Raw genomic sequence first — 21,968 nt, 5'->3', positions numbered from 1 at the left:
CATCCTGTGGGCATTGGTGCAGGGTTGCGGGTTGGCGTGAGGGAGGAGCGGTCTGGAGCTGCCCGGCATCACCTTGGGGAATGAGCGGAGGGAGCACTGGGCACCAAGATGGGGAACAGCGGGTCCCTGCAACTCTTCAGGTTGGAAGTCCTGGCCCTGCAGGCAGTGACGTGGGCCACTTGCCTGGCAGCCCCACCCCTCTTCTGGCCACGTGGTCTGTGGTGATTGGCTGTCAGGGCTAGCCCATGCACAGGGGCTGCTGTGCTCTGTCAGCTGCTTTCTTCCGCAATATCATGCCCCGTGTGTTTCATACCACCCTCTGCTTGGCTGGCAGGACCAGGCCCCTACAAGTATACCCAGAAGTATTAAGGTCTCCAAAGAAGAGCCACTGAGCCGCTGAATCCTTGCTTGTTTGGGGAGGGAAGTTGAATAGTAAAAGCTGGTATTTTTAGCCTTTTATGTAAAAATGCTTTTTTTTTTTCTTTTGGGGTGAAGGGGGTATAGGTGAAGATGCAGGAGCCTGAACTTATTGCAAAAACACTGCGAGCTGTTCTTCATCCGTTTAAAAATGGCATACCTTTGTCAGAGCTTCAGGGTGAATACAAATCCCTGACCGGCGAGTGGATTCCATTCAGGCACCTAGGACATGGCACACTGGAAAGCTACTTGGAGAGCATCCCAGGAGTGGTCAAAATGGAAGGGAACAAAATGGGAGAGGTAAGAATCTGTTACAGTTCAGGAATGGCTTTTGTGTTTGTAAAGTGTGCATGGTTCATAACTTTACCTCTGCCTGTGCCATGGATTTCTGAGAAAAATACTGTAGCATGCATGTGGTGCGCTAATGCTGGGAGAAGTGGAAGCTGTGGCATAGACTTAGTGCCCCTTATTTTCCTGCCTCTGCGTGCAGACCGGGAAGTTGTGTTTGCAAAAGGTGGAATGTTGCAGGGCATTTTCCTGGAAACAGGAGTTCTGTCTGGAGAGATAGTTTGTGACTGTAGAGCAGTGGTCCCTGTCTCAGCCTTTCTAACTTGGGGGGGTGAATATTGTTGGCTTGTCCTGGGACCTTAAAGAAGATTAACTCGTGTGTGTGTGTCTTGATCATCTCTTCAGGGTGGAGTTTAGTGTCATCTTTTTCCTGCAGCGAAACTTGTGGGTGCTGTTGCTTATAAGCCTGACAGGGCTTGCTTTAGGCTTAATGCTCTTGTTTGTCATGAGTTGCAGTGCTGCAGGACTGTGAAGACTGGCCAAGGTGAGGAAGAGCCCATCCAAGTGAGGTACCTTGATGCAAGAGTTGCAACGCCTCAGCTTAGCAAGTGTGCAAGGGACAAGGAGTCAGTGCAGAGGTCAAGGAGAAGGTGGAGCAGTGCTCAGCAGGGAATATTAGTGTGTTAGGAGAGTTTTCCCTTATTCCTGGCCTTGCTGCACTAGCCTGTGTCTCCTGATGGCTGCCAGCTTGGAAGCAGCTTGCCAGGACCACAAGCCTCCTTGTCCAAAAGTGTGGAGTTCCTGGTTTTGAGTCAGAAGGCATTCTCTTGATGGTTGGCGTAGCTATGTGACTTGTAGATCTGTTGAGTGGAGAGCTTGAAGCCTCTCCCTTGTTGGAGCCGTGTCTGGGTTCCTGAAGTCTATGCATAGTGTGGGAGGAGAGAAAGCTAGCAGATGTTTGGCACAATGTATGGCTGTCACAGCAGATCTGGAGAGACAGCATTTAAGGCTGAGCTCCTTTGTTGGCTCTAGGATGGCATCTGGGAACTCAGAACCCTGGTTAGCTGCGAAGAATGTGACGAGAGCTGTCCTGGGTTTTGTGCTGAAGTCTGGAAATGTGGCTGTTTTTAAGCAAGAGGTTCCCTTGCTGCATTTTTACAACTGTCAGAATAGGTCCTTTTGCAGCAAGTATCCAAGTTTGGGGTTCTTTTTTGCTTGCTCCAAGCCTGCATCAGCTGCAGCTACATCAGTAACGTAAATGCAGGTACCTCTGGGAGCATTTATGATGCTGCAATTTAATGCTTCCTTATGGTGGCTCTGGCAGATAGCCATCTGTTTCTAACTAGGGCCTTGCAGGGTGTAATCTGGTATCCTCCCATTCCCTTGAGAGCCTTGCTTATCCTCTAATACGATGTGTGCTGAGAGCCTTGTGTACTCTTGGATAGCACTAGAGGTGGTGCCTTCTCTGTGGCAGCTGTAAGGAGAGAGTGAAGCGTGGCTTTAGGAGGCGGAAAAGGAGAAAGCTACTAAACAGGAGTCTTGAGGTAGTTGAGCAGGACTTGCTGTGGTTTAGAAGTGCCAACTACGCTCTGCATGACTGAAGCAACTGAGGGGAAGCACCCTGCGAACAGCTGGGAGGCAGGAGAGACGCAATGACTGAGCCCATGTTGCTGTTCTGTGGTCCTCCTGTTGCCACTGTGCAGTGTTCCCTGGGCAGACACTGAGCAGAGGGTGGCAAGTGTGGTGGCTATGCACTGGCGTGGGCTGGTAACTACCTGGGACCGTTCTCGCATGCTTTCCTGATACAGGATCTGGGCAGTACTTCAGTATAACACTTTGCTCTTCGTCCATGTCTCTCCAGAATATTTAAGCTCCATTATAAGCTGATACCACAGCTCAGAGTTTACACAAGCCTGCTGCAAGAGCGTGCACTCAACCAGTCTTTCTTCCTGGCTCTGGGAGTACTCCGACCTCCAAAAAAGCTGCCAAGACCCTTGCCTTTTCCTTTTATCCCTTTGGGGACAGTGGGGCAGGAAAGCAAGACACCCTCGCACACACAGAGATCTGCTGGCAGCTGATGATCCTGGCTGCAGGCTAGGTAGTCCTAAAAGGACTTTCCCTTACTGCTAGGGCAGCTGTCCAAGACATACCACAAGAAACACATTCAACAAGCAATCCTATAAAGTGGGCAGTAAATAATACAAATTGGTCTGAGTGCTACGTGTTACATGCTCCTTAAATCAAAGGATTTGTGCGAGGTGAATATTGCCTGGGTAACTGATGCTGAACAGACTGGTTGTGTTGGAAAGGCAATGATAGAAATTGTTCCCTGTTCCTCTTACTACTGAACGCTAATTTAGCGTTCTTGAATATAGGAAAGATGAATGCTGACAATTACTCCTTCACGCGATAGGTATGTTTTCCAGTTTCCACACAGGATGAGGATTAAATTCAGTATACAGAAAGCACTGCAACGGGTCTCAAATTGAAGTACTGTGCACCTGCAACCGGTGGTTGGGTCATTTGAAGGAACTCTGCTTTCCTTCGCTTCATGTTCAGTTACAAGCAGCGTATGGTTGCACCTTCCTCTAAGGAAACTTTGACTTCTGCTTGAATAACTAGGCCCCTTCAAAAAGAGGAATTTGAAGACTGCTTTGCTGTGCTGCAAGTGAATTCATCCACCCTATCTCTTTTTACATCTGAATTCATTCTAACTCAAACGATCATTTATGCTAAACTTAAAGTCACCGTAATGTGAAAACAAGGGAAGAAAATGCACAGAACAACTTGTGACATTAGTGACAGGAAAAACCTGAAATGTACCAAAGACATGTATTTATGAAACTATGATAAACTGTGTATGAGCAAAAAGTCTTTTATGTTGAGACCTTGAGAACAGAGCAGGGCTGAAAGTGGTCCATCCTGCGTGTATCCCTGTAAACAGGGAAATGCCTGTTAGCCGGGAGTATGAGCAAAGCTCTCGTACCCTTCTCTGGAAGTGGGCACCTCTCCAAAGTGCCTGTACATGACTGCCCACAGAATGGGTGCCGTGTTTTAACCCCAGCTGGCAACTAAGCCCCACACAGCCACGCTGTCGCTCCCCCCGGTGGGATGGGGGAGAGAGTCAGCAAGGTAAAAGTGAGAAAACTCGTGGGTTGAGATAAAGACAGTTTAATAGCTAAAGCAAAAGCCGCGCATGCAAGCAAAGCAAAACAAGGAATTCATTCACTACTTCCCATTGGCAGGCAGGTGTTCAGTCATTTCCAGGAAAGCAGGGCTCCATCACGCGTAATGATTACTTGGGAAGACAAATGCCATCACTGCGAACATCCCCACCCGCTTCCTTCTTCTTCCCCCAGCTTTATATGCTGAGCATGACGTCATATGATGTGGAATATCCCTTTGGTCAGTTGGGGTCAGCTGTCCCAGCTGTGTCCCCTCCCAACTTCTTGCGCACCCCCAGCCTACTTGCTGGTGGGGTGGGGTGAGAAGCAGAAAAGGCCTTGACTCTGTGAAAGCACTGCTCAGCAGTAACGAAAACATCTCTGTATTGTCAACACTGTTTTCAGCACAAATCCAAAACATAGCCCCATACTAGCTACTGTGAAGAAAATTAACTCTATCCCAGTCAAAACCAGCACAATGGGGCACAACCAGGAGAAACTGGAGGTCTGCATGCCATGCGATCTTGTTGGGGTCATGGAGAGCTGTTGTGACAGCTCACACAACTGGCGTGCTGCCGTGGATGGACACAGGCTGTTGAGAAATGATAGGCTAGAATGGCAAGGAGGGGGAGTTTCTGTGAGCCCCCTCAGTGTGAGAGCAGTGGGGACTCTTGGAGCTCTGCCTTGGGACGGATGATGAGACAGCCGGAGCTTATGGCTTATGGGTAGTAGACAGACCAGTATATGGACAATGTTATGGTGGCTGGCTGTTACAAACGCCCTCATTGGGAAGAAGTAGTAGATAAAGCAGCTGATGCCCTGTTCCAACAACTGCAAGAAACCTCGCATTTGCAGGCCCTGGTCCTCACGCGAGACTTGAGCCGCTGCCATACCTGCTGGAGGGACAAGACAGCCAAGCATGAGCAATCCAGGATGTTTTGGGGGGGTGACCTTCTGGGAAGGTGACAACTTCCTGACACAAATGATGAACTGATGAGAGGAGATGCTTTGCTGGACCCGATTCAACAAAGAACTAGTTGGGGATATAAAGGCTGGGGACAGCCCTGGCTGCAGTGACCACGAGCTGGTGGTGTTCGGCAGCCTGAAAGGAGGGGAATAAAGCAAATAGCAGTATCAACAAGTCAGGACTTCGGGAGAGCAGACTTTGGCTTGTTCAGGAATCCGATTAGAAGACTCCCATGCGATACAATCCTGGAAGAGAAGAGTGGTCCAGGAGAGGTAGTGGATTTTCAAGGATTGCGTCCTGCAATTTCAGGAATGGTCCATCCCAGCAATCAGAAAAAAAGCAAAGGTGGCAGGAGCACTACGTGGGTGAACAAGGAGTCCTGACAAAACAACCATAAAAAGAAAGCGTGCATGAGGTGGGAGCAGGGAGAAGTGACCTGGGAGGAATATAGAGACGCTGCCCAAACAAGCATGCATGGGCTTAAGAAAGACTGCATTTGTTATTGGCGGGTTCAACAACTTGAAAACCAAGACAGAGTGCCATCACCTTCAGAACATCTCCCAAAGCACTGCCAGTTCTGAGAGCATCCTTCCGAAGAAAGTCCTTAAAATAGCTGGTTAACTGTACAGACAGCAGGAGAAAATAGAGGAACAACAGAAAAACTAGAAGAAAGAAGGCATGGCACATGAAGAACTACAACCCTTTGCTGTGTTTCATTTCACTAAAGCCTTATCAAATCCGTGCTCAAACCACGGAACACAGGTTGTTGCACAGACATCTCTGAAAGGGTGAAGAGTTAAGGATTTCAGGTTCACCTCTCACAAAGATGAGTTAAGAGTCAGTCTGGTACTGTGCACTGTATGACAAAGTTTCTCTCTTATTTAAGTGACTATTTTAAAAGCGAGGTTGCAGGAGGCACACCTGGATGAGCAAGGAGCTCCTGACTTAACTCTACCATTAAAAGCATGCGCACACGAGGCAGAAGCAGAATTGGGTGAGGTGGAAGGAGTATAGAGACACTGTCCAAACATGCAGGGATGGGCTTGGGGAAGCTAAAGCCCATATGGGGCTGAATCTGGCAAGGGACATGAAGGGCAGCAATAAAGGTTTCTACAGGTACATCAAAAGGATGGCTAGTGAAAATGTGGGTCTGCTGATGAATGGGAATTGGGACCTGGTCTTAAAGGACGTGGAGAAGGCTGAGGCACTGATTGCCGCCTTTGCCTTGGTCTTTACTGGTAGGACGAGCCATCAGCAATCCCAAGGCTCCTGAGACCAGTGGGAAGGACTGGGCAAGGAAGACTTGCCCTCAGTGGGGTAGGATTAGGCTAGGGAACATTTAAACAAACTGGACATGCACAAGTCCATGTGTCTGTTGCAGTGTTGTAATGTAGGTGTCGATCCTGGGGAAATGCTGTCTAACATGTTCATGGATAACCTAGATAAGGAGACAGAGATCATCCTCAGCAAGTTTGTAGAGGATAGGAGGGACTGATAGAGCAGATGGGTGTGCTGCCATTCAGAGGGACCTCAACAAGCTGGAGAAGTGGAACAACAGAAACCCTATGAAGTTCAATGCAGTGAAATGCCAAGTCCTGCACCTGGGAAAGAATAACCCCATGCACCTGTACAGTCTAAGAGCTGACCAGCTGGAAAGTAGCTTGGCAGAGAAATTCCTGGGTGTTCTGGTGGGCACGAAGTTCACACTGAGCAGTAATGTGCTATTGCAGCAAAGGAGACCAACAGCATACTGGGTTGCATTAGTAAGAGTGTTGCCAGCGTGATTGTTCCCTTCCACTCAGCCCTAGTGAGACCACATCTGGGAACCTGTGTCCAGTCCCATGCTCCCCAGAGCAAGAGAGACATGGACACACTGAAGCAAGCTCAGTGAATGGCTGTGAAGATGATGAGGGAATGGAACATCTTTGATGGAGGGCTCGGAGAGCTGGGACTGTTCATTCTGCAAAGAGAAAGCTCAGGGGCTTCTTATCCATGTGTATTAATACCTGTTGGAGGGAGTGAAAAAACATGGAGCCAGACTCCATCACCAGTTCTCAGTGGTATCCAGTGAACAGACGAGAGACAACAGGAGCAAAGTGAAATACAAGTAATTCCATTTAAACATTAAACCCCCCACTTTTTTACATCAAGGTTGGCTAAACACTGGCACAAACTATCCAGAGTGGTTGAGAAGTCTCCATCCTTGGAGATATTCCACCCCCGACTGGACAATATCCTGAGCAGTTAGGTCTAGTTGGTGCTGCTCTGAGCAGAGATGCCGTATGAAATGACCTATAGAGATGTCTTCCAGCCTCAATTTTTCTGTGATTCCTTGCATTCAACCACTGCAGTGGTGAGGCTGTTGCTACGTTTTTTTGCATGGGTGTTGAGTGCTGAATTGTCAACCCCTGTATTGGAGGCCATGGTTATGAGGGTAGCGGTGCTGTGCGTGAAGGCCCCTTTTTCAGCCTGTACGACCACCACAGAGCATGGCTGTGACTCACGGGAAGAGCCCCTGAGACCACAGACTCCCATTTTCAACTCGGGGGACTTTGGGTGGCTGCCTGTGTCCTTGAGCCCTGGAGGAGTATGTATCCAGGGGCCTTTGCAGGCTGTTAGCTGAATGGCCGAAAAGTTTGGGCTTGCATCTACTCCGTGAGGCAAAGTGCATGCTAGGCATGTAGTTTGGGGGCTTGTTGAAGTAGGGTTCCTGCATCTATTCAAGGGATGGCCTTTGGCAGCATTGATGAGACATGGCAAGGGGAGGTCGAGGCAAGAGGCCATTAAGGAGGCCAGGAAGGTGATAGTGGGCTTGCCTGAGGCCAGGCTGTTCTTGGGGGCCAGTCAGTGCCTGCAGGGCGATCTGTTTCTTTGGTAAGTGTGGCAAAGGCAGCCTGGCTCTGTGGGGTCAGAGTGGTGCCAGAGCCCCTGGCCAGCCCTGGTAGCAGGAGTGAGGGCAGGCTGGAAGCCCGTGGCTTCTCAGTGTTGTAAAGCGAGATGGTCATGCCAAGCCGCATCCCCTCATCTGAGGGTGTGCTACATGCACACGTCATCTTCCTAACTGAGGGGATTTTTAGGCAAACAGCAGTCTCGGATATCCCAAAGCCTGTTTCCATCCATCCCTTGAAACACATGCTGAAGGAGTGTGTCCTGGGCAGACATTGAGCAGGGCTGGTAAGTGCAGTTGTGCACTGGCATGGGCTGGTCACAGCCTGGGACTGCTCCCCCATGTTTTGTGCTCCTCTGTGAAGCATGGAGAGATGCAGAAGAGGGGATTATTTGCCACCCCAGTCATGCTGCATATGTACTGCTGTTTGTATTTAAGCACAGGCAAAGGCTACCCGTCCAAGCTCTGACACTGCTGGTGCGCTTTTTGCCTGGGTGTTGGCTGCACAGTGGGTGCGCTGTCCAATTTCTAACCAGGAGCTCCTCAGATGGGAGAGCTGCCCCTCAGAGAGAGAGGACCTCCCTCTAATGGCTGTATGTTGAGCTAGCCCAGTGCAGATGCTAGCCCAGTGTGCAGCGGAGAAGGAAGAGGAGGGGAAGGAGGAGCTGGAGTGCACTTCTGGGGGCCAAGAGTGTTGCCGTGTTCCTAGTGTTGTCATCCCTTGCCCATATTTCCCTGGGCTGTTTGGCTTAGCTTGAGGGACTGAGGAGAGCTCTCGAGCAAGCTGTTGCTTCTTAGCAATCGCTTCCTTTTCTGTCTTGGCACTCGTTTTTTCTGCTTTGGTTGCCCTGGCTTGCTTCTGAGAAAAGTTCCTTTCTGGAGCTGCTGTTTGCTGAATTTGAGAGGTGCTGCCCAAGTCTCTGAGTTTCTCCTGCCCCGCTCCTATGCTGAAATGTCAACCCCCGTGCTTGTTGGGGCCGTGGTTATGAGGGTAGCGGTGCTGTGCGTGAGGGCCCCTTTTCAGCCTGTACCACCGCCATATAGGCAGAGCTGGGGTGTGCAGAGTGTCAAGCGTGGGGTTTCGCAGCGTGGGGCCTCTGCGTCTGTCAGCTGCGGGCATTGGGTGGCTGCTGGCAACCTTTGCAAGCTGTGTACCTAGGCTATTGGCCTGTGCGGACATGAGGAGTCCCTTGGGAGTCTGTTGTGTTGATTTGGGACGGTAGGGCACAGGGCAGTGTTGTAAAATGAGACGGTAGGCCTGTGGGCTGGGAGTGAGAAACCAGGCCCTCGGTGGGCCCAGCCTAATGTGGGAAGGTGACGGAGAGGCTCTGGCTGTCTGCTTTGCTGATTTCTGAGATGCACTGCGAAAGGAGAGGGAGGTCTCCAAGGTCTGTGTCTGCTGCTGAAGCCGTTGCTGAACTGCCTGCAGGCCCGCATGACCCAGCGGTCAGAGGCATGGAAATGGTGGTAAATCCTTCTGCGGGCCGTGGATGAGCTTGAGCCTCACTGACTGTTTTCCCCCCTGTCCTCTTCCTACTCCGACAAGGTCATTTGCCATGCTGTTGCTTGCAGCGAGACTGTGCCAATTGCTCAACTGGTGGCCCGACAGAGGAGTTCCAAGAGGAAGATGGGACGGCAAGTGAACTGCCAGATGAGGCTAAAGAACACATCTCCAGTCACATTAGCAGGTAAGTCCCGGGCAGCTGTGGAGGGCCTGCCTTTGTGAAAGAACGGTGCAGCTGCTGGAGCAAAAGTTCTTTTTGAGGGTTTGTCACTAATGGCCACGAGTTGCGTGGTCGTGGTGAAGGGTTCCTGGGAGCGGGGAATGTTGTTGACAAGGGTGCTTGTGCTTGCAAGCGGTGGTCAGTGAGGAAGCCCTTCTGGAGCACGTGCGTGAGACGTGAATGATCTTGAAAAAGAAGTTCTTGGAGGATGCTTGGCTTCACTTCCACCTGCCCTTGCTTCTGTGAGAAACATGGTTGAGATGCAGGCGAGAAGTGTGGCAATGAGCCTGCTCATTCTTTGAGGCCGAGCTCAGCCCATTGTGGAGTGACAGGGATAAGCCACGCCCTCACAGGGAGAAGGAGCCTCTTCGGCATAATCTGTGGGTGTTTCAGCAGCTCCTGTTGCTGCTGCAAGTGCCCCGGTGTCACAACATTGCTGATGCCCAGGGGCTGTTCTTTGTACCTCTGGCCTTTTGCGTAAGCTGCTGCAGCAGCGTTTTCCCAGAGCCTGCGGGTCTGCTTTCCCTCACTGCCGTGCTGTTGTAGCGTTGCTGCCGGTGGGGTATCCCAGGATCAGGCCCAGGCAAGGCCCATCTGCTTGCGGGTTGGCAGCTTGGAGCCACGGTGGGTGTCGCGGTTTGTTTGTATTCCGCTGTTCTTGTCTGTAACGAAGGGTTTGCTTCTTTTTGCTCTCCTGCGACCACGCCAACAGTCTACCGTCTAGTTGGGAGGCTGAGCTGGTGACTCGTATCCCAGTTAAATGACAATGATCGTAAACGCACGCTGGTTCACTGCCTTGCACGGCGATACCCCTCGGAAGTGTTTGAGCCTGCCAAAGCTGGTGTGGTACAGCCAGCAAGTAACCCAGAGCTTGTTTATCCCAGCGTGGCCTGAAGGCCGGTGTGGCGTGTTCCTCTGCAGGTGTTATTTGGTAACCTCTGCTTTGTGGTGGGAGTTTGGGAGGAGGGTGCTTGCCAGGCAGGGTAGAGAAGAAGAAACCCTTTGGGCGGCAGTGCAGGAGGTGGCCGAGGAGGTGGAGTTTGGCTGGATGTGCTACACCTGTGGGAGCCGCTGCTGCCCTTGGGTGGTAAAGGGCAGCCTGACCGTGGGTTCCACCTGAGAGGTGACCTTTGTGGCACCTCACAGGTGCATGGCTTTTCCGAGAGCATAAGGAGAGACGGGCCTCCTGATTCTTTCCCTGCTGCAGCGCGGCGGTGGAGTTTGTGGTTCGTGAGTCCTTGGGTGGGAGCCACGATGGTGTAGCAGAGAGGCCCACGACTGTGTCTGCGAGCATGCTTCTTAACTGTCTTTTGGCAAAGTAGGGACTCCCTGGAGGGAGTTACCTGGTGTGCTTGAAGTCTCTTTGGGTTGGGTGGGGGAGCGCGCTACTCACAGCTATGGCTGCAAACTCTTTAGGAAAGCCGAAAGGAACTTTGCGACAGCCCAGGCCTTTGAGCATGCCAGAAGAAGGCAGCAAGAGGCTGGTTCCTCGCCCGCCACGAGGCAGAGGAGTGGCGTGTGGAGTGGTGAAACCCAGTACGGAGGGTGCCCGGTCTGCCTTGCCGCCAGCCGCCGGGAGTGGAGCATCGAAAGAAATTCCCATGCAGAGGCACGTCACTGTGGTGAACAGGTCAGTGTGTGCCCGTGTGTGTGTGCGAGCGAGGTGAAATGAAGTGTGGTGGACCCTTGGATGCTGCCCCGCCAGCAGTGCGTTTTGGGGCGTGGGAATGCAGGCTCCCGGCCTTGCAGAAGGTGAAGTTTGAATGTGGGTCGGTACCCAGGAGGGAGACGGGTGACCCTTTGCCTTTCTGGATGCTGCCGCAGCTCCCCCGTGCTCTTGGCCTGCTCCCATGTCTTCTGGGGAGAAATCTGGCCAAAGGTGTCCCACCAAGGGTGTGTGTGGATGTCGCTGTTTCCCAGGCCCAGGAGGGAGCTGTTGCGGCCAGCGCGACAGAAAGCAGAAGGAGGTTTGTGTGTAGGTGACAGGCGATGCTGCGTGTTCAGGGTCGTGGTTGTCTGCAGGTGGCTGCGCTTTACCTCTTGTCTGACTTCTCTGTTGCAGCGTTAGTGTTTGTGGCCGTTCGTGGCATGCTCGGACCCAGCAGCTGCCCGACCGTGCTTGGGTGAACTGAGCTGAGGGCTGGAGCCGCAGTTTTGCTGGGTTAGCGGTACATGCTGGTTTTCAGCCCCCTTTGAGCCTCTCTAATCCAGGTGGCTTACCCAACTGCTGCCCCATCATTTCTCTTTCTGTGTTGTTTTCGGCCGCCCTGGGCCATCAGCTGACAGTGGTGAGAAAGCGTTTGCTGTTCTCTCATTGTGGCTGCGCTAAGTCCGCTGGAGCTGTGATTGTGGTGGTAATCCTCTGCAGGTCACCGGGATGGCTTAGAAGTCAGCCTTGTGTTGAATGGGAATGGCAGTGGTGTGCCGCTTTGATGATGGCGTAGCTCTGAAGCGCACGGAGCAGAGTGATGGCTTAATCCTGCCGTGGTGCCTGCGCTTTCTGGAAGACCCACAGAAAGCAGGCGCGTCGTGCCCCAGTCACCTGCGTGAGTCCCGTGTGCGTCAGGGGTCTGGGTGCCAGAGAGGGAGATGAGGATGCGCTCAGAGCACTCGTGAGAGCAGCGGCCGCTTCAGCTTTTGTGCCTGAGAGCGCAGCATTTTACTGACAGCTGACGGCCCTGCTCATAACCTTCCTGCTGCTCCACACAGGGCCCTTGGCTATGGCAGTGCTCTGCTGGTTGTGCTTTTTGGGGAGTTCCCCGGCGTGCTGGTGCTGGCGGAGTGGGCAGGTGCCCTCGGGGCTGCCAGGTGGATCTGCTGGGGCTTTGCTCTGGGGCAGGGCTCCTCTCGAGGGCAGGCGATGCTCCTTGTGTCCATGGGCGGTTGGGCTGTGGGCGGTTGGGCAGCAGCCGTTTGGACATGCCCGGGGAGAAATTTGGAGGAGTTGAGAGGCGGGTGGTGATGGCGGCAGGAGCCAGAGGCTGTGAAGCTGAGGTGGGCGAGAGGAGAGCAGTGGCAGGAGCAGTGAGGAAGCCGGAGGAGCTGGCAGTGGCCGTGTGAGGAGTCGGGGGTTTGGAGGTAGAGACCAGGGAAGAGACGTGCTGCGTGCGGCAGGTGAGGGGAGTGAGGCCGGGGCCCCAGCAGGAGCGGGGAGACTCGAGATGGGCCTCTCTGTCTGCACCACAGCTCCTAAGGACACGAGTGTGGACGGAGCTGAGCCCCGTTCTTCTGCTCCTGAGCGAGCTGGGTGGAGCTGCAGTGGAGAAACTTACCACAAGCTTGCAGCTCTTTGAGGGACCTCAGAAGAACACCTACAAGCATGACATTTTTGTCCTTTTTCTGGGAGAGCACTTCAGAGAGGAATCTGTTAAACAGTGTAGCAACAACGTCCACAAAAAGGCCTTGAGTTCCTGTGTAGTTTTAGGTGTTCCCCTGACTTCTGAAGCCAAATACTTTCAGGAGACTCTGACGTAGTTGCCAAGAAGGTGAGCATAATGATGTTCAACAGCAAGACTGAGACGCCATCCTGATAAAAGACCAAATAGTGAGGCTGAATGTATCAAATATAAGACCATCAACTGTGTTATTAGGCCTAGATGCTTTCTTTTTGCTGATGTCTTTTTACTCTGCATTTTGTTTCTCACAATAATCGGGATAATAAGAAAAAACTAGAAACCACTTGTTGATCTGTCTTGTTACTGCTGATCAGGTTGTCTTCCAAGCCAGGACATTGTGAGTACTGATCTTGTGCAGGGGGCCTGCTAGAAGTATGTGAAATGCATTTTATTTTATGTACATGTCTTGTAAGCAAATGGAATGCTATTCAGAGCCAGGACAATGATTTAAAGTAATTTTCTTTTCAATTTTAGGTCTGAGAAGAGACTAACTGTCCCACCACGGTTTCAGAAGGAGTTGCAAGTTCACCTATCCAGAAGCTCTTCCATAGATTCAAATGGTACGTTTGTCCATTAAGAAAAATTTTGTCAACTACTCACATTAGATTGGGTGTCATCTTAAGAAAAATCCGTCTTAGTACTTGTTTTGAATGAAGATAGGTTTGGTTAAGAATCAAAGTTCTGAGAGTGAATCTTCTCACTCTGATTTCATGGTGCTGGGGAAATGTGTGTGTTTACTTGTCTGCCTCTCTGTCTTCTAGGAAAATCCTTGTGTAGTAAGTGTCAAAACCAATCACAAAGCAAGTGTGAGTAGCTTGGAAACAGGAGTACGCTTAACTTCACTGCCAGGGTAGGGATCTGGTGTAGGAGAGTGAAATCCTGGCTTTCAGGAGTAAGCAGCACACTAATCTAGCTGTCCAGAAAATACCCTTCTGCGTGCCTGGCTTCCAGCAGTCGTGCAGTTGATGGGCTTGTTAAATGATGGTTGCTTTCTTTGAGACCTGTCAGGCTGATTTGTGAAACTCCAGGTCTGGTAGCAAATACATCCCTCCAAAGGGAGGAGAGGAGTAGAGATGAGGGAGCAGGCAACTAGTGATGTGAACCTCCAGCTGGGATAATGACTGTCTTTCTCCTACACGCAGTGTATGAAACTGTCCAAAGTAGCTGGACAGTTGCTGTCTCTTTCCCTGCTCTGCTGGAGGACTTGCTTGTATGCAGTAGCCCAGAAAGGCTGAGTGCTGGGTTCAGACTTTTCCTCAGGACATATCTTATAATGCAAGGCAAATTATTGGTCTGTTTCGTACATCTGACCGAATTTAGAAGAACATCCTTGGGTGTTTTGCTGTATCTTTGTTGTGTTTGTACTCCCAAAGAAATTATCTTGTGTCCTCTTGGGACACTGCCGCACTACAGCGGCAGCAAGTGTGGCTGAGGGTTCTGTAACCTCTTCCAGGATTCCTTCTGAAGAAACATTTAGCAACTTCTTATGAAAATAACTACAGTGGTTGAAAATTCAGCTTCAGGTCAGTTACTAAACGTCTGAGGTTTCCATGGCTCTTTCCAGTAGAAAGTGACTGAAACAGCCATGCTGGGCAAGAGAGCTGCATTTTAGAGTTGGTGTTATGCTGGCAGCTCCCATGTTTAATTTTTAAGTAGGTAGGTAATGATCTGTCTTTCTCTCTGCTGATAAGGCTGTGCTTACTTCAAGGCTGTATTTTTGTTTAACAGATAACTTGAATACATCCATTGTGGAGACACATACTCCTGCCTCTGGCCCTTCTGTTGCTCATATCAATGAAGTTCAAAGTCGCATTAAGGAGATTCTGAGCAAGTGCAGCAGTGGTGTCTGGGTGTCAAAGATGCCACAGATCTACCGGGAAATGTACTGGGAGGAGCTTAGTACAGCAGTGCTCCGTCAGCTTGAGAACTGGCCTCATGTGTGCACAGTAAGTATTGAATGTCATTTTTGTGGAAGATGCCAGTACCCTACAGATTTCTGCGTGTTCATTTGCCAAATGTTATTTTATGTAGTCCTGCATTTCCTTTCATGATCTGTAGCAGTGAAGAAAAAAAAAAAAAGAAAAAAAAAGAAAGAAGAACACCCCCCCATCCAAATTGTAACAATGCCTTTGAAACAATACCCAAAAAATCACTGTTTGCTGGACTAGCATTGTTTTGGAGAGGAAAGGTCAGTTTCTGCGGCCTCCTGGAGCCTGTGCTCTGGGTTGCTGAGCTGCCACCTTTAACTGACTCCAACACTGACTACCCAAACAGCAGCTGATGACACTTGCTCTGCATGCCATGTTGGGTTTTTTTCCCCGTTGCATTTTATGCTTTTCCTTGTTGATGAGTTTATCTCCTCTTAAATCTATACGTTACCAGCAAATCTTGTGTGAACAGTCTTAATTCTATCTGTAGTTATTATCTTTCTACAGACTTTTCCACGGGTCTTTCTCACCTCTTAAGTCAAGGTTATGGAATTTTGCTGTGTAAATTAGGCTACAATAATAGGTGAAAGTGAAGTGTGATAATGGGGGGAGAGATTACAGCTCAACCCATTCCTGCCGTCGTCCCCCCCGCCCTGATGTGCGTTACCTCTTGATCACCAGGACTTTGCCCTTCATATTAGGAGCTGGTATCAGGCTGAGCCTCCACTTACATGTCTGCCATCGCCACTGGTTTAATGGTTTTCAATTGCTGTGCTTTCATCTCTTCTTCTGCACTCATGGTTCATGCAAACTTTGCATCGAGGGTTTGTTTAGCTTTACTTTAACAGACCAGTTGTATCAATGAACACTTTCAACTTCATCAACATCTGTCAAACTGTGGCACTGGAAGGGTATTGAAGTAATGAGAGTATCTATCTGCTTGAAATGACTTTTCATGTACATACTGCTAAGTTTTTTCTAGTGTAAGAACTTTAAATTCCAAAAAAAAAAAGTTTCACTGAGGTTAAATAATTGCTTTTCAGGAATAACACCATTTGCCTGTGTGTATGGTATTCTGACACATATATAAAATGCATTTGTGACATCTTACTACAGACATCAGTAACATATGCAGCAATTTGTTTTGGTGGTTGATGGTCAGATCCTGTGTTATCTGTGGAGCAAGCTGTTATGTTTTGAGTTACTTAACTCATGCTGCAAATTTTAGTATTTTTCTTAGCTAACGTTCCAGACAAAATGTTACTGTTCATCCAGGATCTTCAGTCTGTGTTCATTGTCCTTTTGCTTGTTACCTGTTGGGTCTATCTCTTCTTTCTAGCAAGCAAATAAAGTCATTTTAGTGTAAATAAGCAGTCATTAAATCTGTGGAAACATTGTAATACAGCAGGCACAGTACAGCAGCAATCAGAACTATCAAGTTGTCTTGGCACAGTCAGTCTGATTGTAGAGAACTGTTAATGAGTCTCATCTCAGTTTACTGACTTACGTAAACCATAGTCATGACTCTGGCATGGAGAAGTTTGAACTGGGACCAAGGCCTTCTCAAATGAAGGCTACCATACATCTCTTAAATATCATCAGTGTTTATTCCTGGTTCAAACAAGTTGTATGCAGGTGTAGGGCTCTGTAGATCCTTTGAAATGCCAGAGGGCAGATTGCGCTCTTCAGTATCAGTAAAGATGCTTCAGTGACTAATTTCTGAATTATTTCTGCCTTGTTGGGTACTTACACTGGGAGTGCCTGCCAGCCTCGGAAGAACAGAAAAAATACCTGGTGTTTCTTTCAGTACCTTCTTAAAGAGACAGCACATACTCTTACTGAATGCATACCGATCAGTAGTAGCTTAGTTACAAACCAGCAGGCAATAAACCTTGTTATAAGCTTTCAGCATCTCCAAGCTCATCATTTGAGGACTCTGCTGTGGACAGTGTCACTTCTGAATAACTCGGATCCCTAAACTTTTCTCTGAAAGGAAGGAATTTCATTTTTGACTTCTGGGAAATGATCATTTCTGTGTTTAGGTTACAACCACCAGTAATGGAAACTTTTCCAACTTAGTGAGCTGAAGTCTCCAAAAATCACCAGAAGTTGCAGGGTGACGATCTTGTTTTCAGTCTTCACCTTTCAGCCAAGAGGACCTACTACAAAGGATTGAGGCTGACCTTGTTCTCTGTCTGTCTGTTACCTCCCTTGAGCATTAACTTGCTTGAGTATCTTGCTTGTAGCAACACATTTTGCATAGCTTAATGCAAAAGTACAAAGTAATTATGTAGTGGCTAGCACTCACAGATTATAGTCAAGCCTTAATGAGCAATTGGGCTGAGAATAAATATGCTCATCACCCAAAAAGTCTTTGCTTCAGTCAGGCTTCAGTCGGGACAATAAGAGTGTGCTTGAACAGTTCTGTCTGTCAGATCCGTAGTGTTCCTGAATTGTCTGCTTCCATCTCCAGCAGGATTAGTGCTTTGAAAAAAGTGATGACTGGTGGGACTCTCACCTTCATTGTTTTGTATCAGAATCTTATACTTTTCTGTTTGATGAATTACGTTGTCATGCATCTTTGAGCAGTTAGTGATCCTTATTTTAGCCATCCTATGCCTGTCTCATTTCTTACCTTTCTACAGTTTTTTCTCAAAAGTCTTTCTCACAACTTAGCAATTTTTTTAGAATTTGGAGCCAAAGTTACGTAGCTCTGCTGTGTTTGGGCTCAGACTTGAATCCTTGGGATGGAGACAGCTGAACTCTTGAGGGGGAGAGAACATTACAGCAGAGGTATGAGAGTGAGAAGGTTGCAGACTTGTAAACAAACAAGTTTGGGGTTTTTTTGGAAGTCACAAATAAAAGGCTGTTTCCTTGCACATGCTCAGCATCACTCTGTGAGTGATTCAGGAGATGGCGATTCAGATATGGCAATTCAAGAGAAGACTAAATTCCTACATCTTTTCTCAAAACATTTACTTGAGTTTCCAGAGTTGTTCTTAGAGAATTAATTTTTAGAGAATTAAGCAGTCCTAGGACATTAGGGAATGTCCTTGCATGGATGTACAATGGATTAAAAGATTGGAAATGTAGCAAGGCTGAAGTGGTTAATCTTCAGAAAGGCAGGAATTCATGGTGGGATTCCACAGGGGGGACATTTGGACACCCGCTGGTCAGGTTTGTAATAAGTGAGTTGGTAAAGGGTGCAAATACAAGTTGAGCTGGCTAATAATACAGGGTTGTTCAGAGTTATAAAGACCAGGGCTCTCTGAAGAAGTATGGAACTTCCTAATACCAGATTGCTGGCTCATAAAATTGCAACTGAGACTTAACTACAGCAATGGACAGGAAGGATTCTCATTACATTAAAAAAATGTTTTTTCTGTGTGGACTGTTAAGCTTGGGAAAAGAGATCTTGGCATTTATAATAACTTCATGGAAATCTTGGCTCAGTAGGAAAAAATGCAAGTGATAAGAAGTACTTGAAAATGAATAGAATAGAAAAGAATATTTCAGTTGGAAGGGACCTATCAACAATCATCTAGTCCAACTGCCTGACCACTTCAGGGCTGACCAAAAGTTAAAGCAAGTTGTTAAGCGCATTGTCCTAATGCTCTTTTAAACACTGACAGGCTTGGGGCATCGACCACCTCTCTAGGAAGCCTGTTGCAGTGTTTGACTACTCTCTCGGTAAAGAAATGCTTCCTAATGTCAAGTCTAAACCTCCCCTGACACAGTCCTTCTCTATTCACAAATAGCAAGTCTAGGAGGGCATCTTTCCTAGTTGGCTCACTCGGTACTTGTGACAAGCAGTTACCTTCCACAAACTTCAAGAATTTCCCAGACTTGCTCGTCACAACAGTATGGTATTCCCAGTTGATGCCTGGGAAGTTGAAATCTCCCGTAAGGACAAGGGCTACCGATCCAGAGATTTCTCCTAATTGCCTGTAGATTAACTCATCAGTGTTGTCATCCTGGCTGGGCGATCGGTAGTAGAAACCCACCATGACATCTCCTTTGTTCTCCATCCCCCTAATCCTCACCAGAGGCCCTCAAACACATCATCGCTAACTGTAAGGGCTGTACAGTCAAACCTCTCTGTTACACACAGTGCAACTTCTCCACCTCGCCTGCCCTGCCTATCCCTCCTCAACAGCCCTCCATCCCAGCACTCCAGTCATGGGACTCATTCCACCCAGTCTCGCTAATACCAATGACATCATAGCTGTGGGAACTGACCAATGCTTCCAGTTCGTCCTGTTTGTTATTCATACCGCATGCGTTGGTGTACTAACATTTCAGATGTGCTCCTGAGCCCTCCATGCTCCCAAAAGCAGCATAAATGTTCCCGCTAGCATAGTCACTCTCAGGTGATGCCATGCCAATCTTTGGCTTACCTTCAGCTCTCCTGTTGGCATCCTCTTCCCCTAGTGATTCTAATTTAAAGCCCTCTCAATCAGTCCCGCCAGCTTACAACCAAAGATGCATTTCCCCCATCGGGACAGGTGGATCCCATCAGGCGCCATCATACCTTGTGCCTCAAAGGTTCTTCAGTGGTTATAAAACCCAAAGTTTTGGTGGAGGCACCAGTCCTAGAGCCAGGTATTTGTATCTTGGGCTCATCTGTTTCTTCCAAAGTCTCTCCCCATTACTGGGAGGATTGAGGAAAATACTACTTGTGCTCCTGAATTTTTTAGCATTCTTCCCAGGGCCCTGAAATCTCTTTTGATTGACTGTAGACTTTTTGTTGCAACATCATTAGTACCCACATGAAAGGAGTGGATAATAGTCCAAAAGCTGTACTAAGCTATTCAGTTGTCTGGTGACATCTCTAAGTCAGGCCCCAGGGAGGCAGCAAACTTCCCCAAAAAGATGGTCAGGTCTCTATTCGCATGAATAGAGAACAAAATAGCAAACAGTGTACCACTGGGGAAACATGTTGTATAAGCACATGTCAAAATCAGATGTGTTCCTCCCATCTCCACCCAGAAGATGAAAAAATATGTCAGTCCCCTGTGTCGTTTGTCAGTGAAGCTATCTTCTATCATCTTTTTCTCCACTTGTGTTCTCAAATTCTTGCAGTTAGAAGAGGAGAAAGAGCAAATAGTGGACAGCCACTTTTTAATTGGCAGAAAGAAGGGATGCGTGCTTTTAGACTTGCTTCTAGAGTTTTCTTGTAGTAATGGCTGCTTTAGTCTTTCTATCTGGTTTCTTAAGGAGCTGATAGAAAAATAACGCTACCATTCTGAATTTGGAAATTCCAGTTGTGGTAGAAGAGTTATACTTGCTTTTCAACAGTTCTAGAACAACGATGTTCTTTTTCGTAAAGCATCCTACTGGCTCTGGCTACCTATCCGTTTAACCACTGATCTATTGTCATCAGAGGCCAGTTTCATTTCCAATAATCTGCCATTCCTCAGTCAGTTGTCTTACTGCTTTTTAATAAGCATAGGACTAAAGAATATGTAATACCTGCGCATATTCTTTAGTGCGCTTAAGCACTTTGGTATTTTATTGGCTGATACTTTGTGAAAATGCTCCTCAGACTGGAGAAGATTTGCCTGGCTATTTATTCTGAGGAGGGGGTTTTACACAGTAAAGGAAAGCTTAGTGTTCTTCACTTCATTTCTTGGATGTCTGGGATGGTGCTGGGCAGGTACCAAAGGCTGTCTGTCTTCTTGAAGATAGATAATTGGAAAAAATCAGAGAAGAGAAGGGGAAAATTGGCATGGTTTTCGTGTGTTTGTGGTTGGTTTGGGGGGGGAGTTAAGTAGTCATTGCAAGTTGGAGTTTGTCATTACAAACAGGAAGGTAGAAGATATTTTTAGACAAGAATGGGATTTGCATATGTTGCCTAGTTGACAGGTAGGGTTTTTTTTTTTTTAGACAGTATCTAGGTCTCAGAATATTCTTCATCTTTTACATTTTATAAAAGTTGTGACTGTTTGCAGAAAGTGAAACTAAAGGCTTAGGCAGATGGCAGGATCAGCTGGTAAACAGACTGACAGAAGCTGGATTAGAACTGTTGTTTTCTGAATCTCTGTTCCTGGGTAGTATCCCCTCTCTTAACAAACTGGGTACTACATACTACTACATCTGGCAGCTGAGTTTTTACTGTAGTGTTCAGAGTGAATTAAACAGGTCCACTCAGAGAAGAGGAGGATTGCCGTAGTAACCAGTTGTATTCCTTGAGCAACTTTGGTTCTGTCAGGTTTTTACTCTCAAGGAACTAATTTCTATACCACGATTAAGCTGTGTGAAGCAAAAGTCATCGTTCCAAACAGAGGAATGGACTTGAGAGAATAAAAAAATCAACTCTAATTATACGTAACAGATAGTGTGTTCTTATGAGCTGGAATATACTTTGCACATGGAGAAGACAATGGAGTGGCTATCATGGCTGGTAGTATGTATGAATGAAAGCGTGCAGAGTTTTACACAAGACCTGTGAACTGTCTCCTGCAGGTGAGCTCTAGCATTATGATAGTTAGCTTTCTTTTGCTATGCTCATTGAAGAAATCAGTGTTTGGTCTGACAGTTTGCTTTAGTGGGTTCCTCAGTAGTAGACACAGAGCCACTAGCCATTTAGAATGGAGTTCAGTGAACAGAAGACCTGTCTGCCTAAAATTTAACTAGATGTGTTGTATATAGTACAGTACAGGTCAAAATACAGTTGGTATCAGCCTCACTGAGAAGATGGCGTCATAATATGTGTGGAAATGAGCCAGTTGAGGACACAAGATCCAGAATAACTTTGCTGTCCAAACACAGTGCTAGAACAGGCTGTAACTCAATGTTCCTGAGGCTCAGTCTTACTGATGAGAGGTTAGACAACATGATGGGTCACCAAATGAAGTCAGACTCCATTTGACAGCATCTTTCCTTGTTCCTGCTTCACATACCCTTGCAACTCCTTGTGTGTTAAATCTTGCACTTCTCTGACCCTTTAGGAAGGTTTCACTGCATTATGAGGTGAAAATTAGTGCAGCCAAAAAGAACTGCTGACAAAGGTTTCTGCTGATCCTTAGTGCTGGCGTAAGGATGTGAGGAATAAGGGCAGCCCTCTACAGTACAGAGTTGTTAGATTGGCTCAGCTGGCTTATTGCATCACAGAGTTTCACTTGTAACTGTATGTTTTTAGAAGTCAGAGTCTCAAAAGCACGAGAAACTGTGGAGGATAATTATCTTCACTGTGATG

General features: G+C 47.9%; 1 protein-coding gene across 7 annotated transcripts in view; it reads left to right on the top strand.

The window, feature by feature from the left end:
• TDRD7 (tudor domain containing 7) overlaps positions 1-21,968 on the top strand; it is a 45,292-nt gene that overhangs the window by 3,451 nt on the left and 19,873 nt on the right. For all 7 annotated transcript variants that reach the window (XM_075137514.1, XM_075137510.1, XM_075137512.1 and 4 more), the window contains exons 2-6: positions 496-717; positions 9,270-9,411; positions 10,864-11,077; positions 13,317-13,402; positions 14,571-14,788. In XM_075137514.1, coding sequence (XP_074993615.1) covers positions 511-717; positions 9,270-9,411; positions 10,864-11,077; positions 13,317-13,402; positions 14,571-14,788 — 867 coding nt within the window. In that variant the 5' untranslated portion in view covers positions 496-510. The remainder of the gene's footprint in view (positions 1-495; positions 718-9,269; positions 9,412-10,863; positions 11,078-13,316; positions 13,403-14,570; positions 14,789-21,968) is intronic.

This window comes from Calonectris borealis, chromosome Z, assembly GCF_964195595.1.
Source record: "Calonectris borealis chromosome Z, bCalBor7.hap1.2, whole genome shotgun sequence".
NCBI lineage: Eukaryota > Metazoa > Chordata > Aves > Procellariiformes > Procellariidae > Calonectris > Calonectris borealis.
This window is presented reverse-complemented; position numbering and strand designations above follow the sequence as displayed.